At 39.5% G+C, this 4,063-nt stretch overlaps 1 protein-coding gene across 1 annotated transcript in view; it reads right to left on the bottom strand.

The window, feature by feature from the left end:
* The window catches only part of srsf10 (serine/arginine-rich splicing factor 10), a 9,233-nt gene that overhangs the window by 2,146 nt on the left and 3,024 nt on the right, over nucleotides 1-4,063 (bottom strand). Inside the window, exons 2-5 of the mRNA XM_015399865.1 lie at nucleotides 2,951-3,055; nucleotides 1,997-2,100; nucleotides 1,748-1,919; nucleotides 1,620-1,673 (exon numbers count right to left, since the gene is read on the bottom strand). Coding sequence (XP_015255351.1) covers nucleotides 1,620-1,673; nucleotides 1,748-1,919; nucleotides 1,997-2,100; nucleotides 2,951-3,055 — 435 coding nt within the window. The remainder of the gene's footprint in view (nucleotides 1-1,619; nucleotides 1,674-1,747; nucleotides 1,920-1,996; nucleotides 2,101-2,950; nucleotides 3,056-4,063) is intronic.

The raw sequence follows: 4,063 nt of genomic DNA on the forward strand, positions 1-4,063 counted from the left end.
AAAGAGCTCCTGTGTGTCTCTGAATGTGAGCATTGATGACTGAAAGACATCTTCTGCCTCCATTTATCTGTTTACTACAGTCTGTTCAACTCATGTTAATGTGGATTTAAAGACATTTCAATGAGTGGAAAAAAATAGAGGAGGAAATGTATATATAAAAAAAAAAGTCTAATCAACCTTGGACCCCCTAAGGGTCACAGACCCCCTGTTGAAGACGTCGGGTCTAGCTTATCCAAAACCTCTGAGTAACTTCTGCCTAACTTATCCAGAACTTCTCTCCAACGCATATCAGCGTATCTGAAATGTTCCAGACGAGCGCTGAACGTGTTCCTAACTTCCAGCTACTGTATAACTGCGTATTGGCAGCGTTTTGGTATAAAGGGGGTTCACAGGAGACTTCATCCCCATCATAGGGTGAGCCAGAAGGTGAGTGATGGATCCTCCCTGCGTTCACGCCCACCACCAACACACTGCATAGCAGACATGATGCTGAATTTGCTGCCACCAGAAACCCCTCTTTTTCTTTTTATTTAATGTGGTGTTTTTTTTATTTTTTTTTGGGAAGGTTAATACTACAATGAAAGATCTTTTTATGCAAACTGAGCGCAGTTAAAGCAGCTTTAACCCTTTAAAGCCCGATCCCAGAATAAAACAGAACAGAAAATTACTTTTTTTTTGGTTTGAAGTCCTTATTTGTCCTTTTAACAAAATATGTAAAAAGAAAAAAGTAGAAATACATTTTTGATATTAATAATTTATTACTATGCGATAAGTCAAGATTATTTTTTGTGTAGTCTTCTACTGGCTGTTATCAGGTAGATCTGATTGTGTAAAATAGGATTTTGAGCAAAGTTTTTAACCATTAAATTACACAAAAGGTGTCAGACGCAAAACATTTCAGAAATCGTATGTATCAGATATGATACATTTGGCATTACAGGGTTAAATGATGCTTTGTATACGCATCGCATTGTTATGTCTTATGCATAATTTACGCCATCGTTGGACATACGATCTGGACTCATTTTGAATACCCGATTTATACGCCCCAAAAAATAAAATAAAATAATTATAGAAAGTTCAGTGTATGTCAGCATTTTAGGAGATTCTGGGACATTAGGCATACGCTGGATAAATCAGCAAGGTGTGACAGCTATGGAATATTATGAACAAAAGGAGCCCAAGTAAGAAAAATATACACTGCAAAAACTATCTAGAAATAAGTAAAAAATATAAATTGAGTGTATCTAACCTTAATTTGAATAGGTAAATGAGATAATTTGCCAATGGAAATAGGTTTTTTACTCTTAAAATAAGATAATTAGATGATATGCACTTGAAATAAGACAAAGCAATTGTTTTTTCTTATTTCAAATGTAAATTGTCTTGTTCCATTGGCAAAGTGTCTCACTTAAGTCCTCAATTCAAGAAAAAATGCATTTATTTTAAGAAAAAAATACTTCTTTAGATCTACCTTTTTTGCAGTGTATATTCATACATTATTCACAAAAGTGTTCTTTTATGGCGGCTAGTTCTGTAATTCGACTGGTTTGCTGTTATTCTTTTTTCAATTAAAATCTCCAGCAAGGTACTGTAGACCCAGACAGAGGGAACAATACCTGTCTTCTTCCCGACTTCTGCTTCTTCCTCTTCCGTACATCCGCCCACGAGACCTAAAATCAAAGTAAAATCAGCTTCGTCTTTTTCCTGCAGAAGGATCCCAATAAGCCAAACAAACTAAACTCACTCTCTGGGACTCTCTGATCGCCTACGGCGGTGGTCATGAGACGGGCTGCGCGATCGGTAGCGTTCGTAGCTGCGGCTGCGCGATCTTCTGCGCCAGCCGTCTCGGTCGTAGTCATCGTACCGAGACGAGCGACCCGGAGAACGCCGCTCCTTCGATTTCATCTGGTTGGGAGCTGCCGGGGGTGCAAAAGTAGTAAACTTCAAAGAAAAAAATAAAGGGCGACAAAGATGGGAAGAGGTGCAGACTTACTCTTCCGGTCACCCTGGGCGAACTGGATCTCAATCTGGCGGCCACAAACCCACTTCCTGTCCAGGCTGTGCAGAGCATCCTCTGCGTCTCGCACATCTTCAAATATGCTGAGCAGTTAAGGCTTCAGTTTCTTGCTTTACGTTTAAAAACATGTTCCGGCGGGGAAAGCACATTTCTGCATTCACTGTTTCTTTTGGGAACCTTATCAGGATATGAAGGCTGCACAGAACCTTAACTTTAATTCAGGGGGTTAATGAGACGACACGGATAAAAAAAAGGTACAGAGTTCTACTGCAGGACAAAGTGAGAAAACAAACAGACGCTCAGTTGATTTTTGTAGAGATAAAAGATGAAGCAAGCGTTTCAGGACAGATATAAAAACAAATTAAACATTAAGACTTTATCAGATTGTTTGGACCAAAATTAAAATGCCATCAATCTCACAGGGAAAGCTGATTTTCTTTTTTTTGGTTTCACGTCAAATTAGCGGATTTGTTTTTGGGGAGGATACAAAATAATTCAGACTTGTTACCTTTGGCCATGCTTGACTTTGAACTTCATCTTGATCTTTACACTCTTTAAACGACTCCCAGAGAGAGTTGGATTTCCTGCTTGCTCTTTCCTCTTAAACCTCTTTTCTTTTCCCAACTCTTTGCCGCCATTTCCAAGCTTTGTCCTGGTTCCCTTTTCCTCTTCATGCTTTACTTTTTCTTTTCAACCTTTTCCCTCCCTCTGATCCTGCAGGGCTCTGTGTCACTTGCCTTTACAGCTACTCTACACGGGTCTTTGTAATTCTTTGTGGCCGCTTCCACAACTCGACGCTTTTACTTTTTTCTGAAGCAATAACAGAAAAATATGAATGTTAGATATTCAGTCAAATTGGAATAAGAAAAACTTCATAAAGGATGACTGACTTGTTAGAGCAAAAGGTTAAAAATCATTAGGAAAGGATATTGAATGTATGCAAATCCTCTTGGCTGACGTGTATAGAAGTCAAGTGGGATGTAGACATCTACTACCGGCCCATAGCGGCCAAACTCACGCCGCAAATCCTCAGGCCTGAATACCGCAAATACAAGTGTGACTCAGCTGACCATCAGAGCTTATTCTGATTACATCATCTACTACAGAGAGCAGCTGCTAAATGAAACCAAAACTCTTACCTGATTTAGAGATCACCTGTTTAGCACATTAGCATTTAGACTCTCTGATGCAGGTTAAATAAACAACCTCTCTAAGCACAGCAGAAGGCTGAAATTGTTTAAATTCACCATTCTAGGGATGTCCCGATCTCGGATTGGCCCGATCGTTTCCTATTTTCCGGTGATCGGAGCGCGGCTACATTAGCGTGCTGATCTTGACAGCAACTGCTGTAAAGTACCCGCCAGTTACGGTTGGCGATGGCTTGTGTCACTCCCAGATCCGTCCCGGAAGCACGATCTGTTCTAGTTAGGCAAAACTTTGTTTTTCTTACTTTTTTATTCTTTTGTCCTTTTCTGGAAAGGGGTTCCTTTGGAATATTCTTGTATTTGCGGAAACATTGCATATTCTAAAAACAAAAAACAAAAAAAAGCATAACACTTAAATAGCCTTTGGAACGTTACTGTGTTACTGCTCTGAGCACGTCCGATGATGACGTCAGAATGTAAAACATACCCATTACTTTCAGAAAAGTCTTCAATATTTTCTATAGAATGTAGTTTAAGATTCTTTAATGTTTTAAGTATATAAATAAGTATTATCATGACCATTAGCACGCAGTTTTACCAGCGATACAGATTTTATTATGTATGCGCAGGATGGATCAGACTTCTGGGATGGATTTGGTAGTGACAGCTCGCAATAAAAACTTAAATGACGGTGCAAATTAGGGGTGGGTATTGCTAAAGAAGTCACGATTCTATTCGAATCACGATTCACAGGCCACGATGCGATTCTATCACGATGCATCACGATACTTGAATTATTGCGATGCATTGCAATATTTTATCCTCCATGTTTTGTTTTTGAATGACTCGGCACAGTATCCCGCGGCCGGAAATGCTTGTGACACAAGGCAGCGTGCCT

This window comes from Cyprinodon variegatus, unplaced genomic scaffold (assembly GCF_000732505.1).
Source record: "Cyprinodon variegatus isolate N-32 unplaced genomic scaffold, C_variegatus-1.0 Scaffold1053, whole genome shotgun sequence".
Lineage (NCBI taxonomy): Eukaryota > Metazoa > Chordata > Actinopteri > Cyprinodontiformes > Cyprinodontidae > Cyprinodon > Cyprinodon variegatus.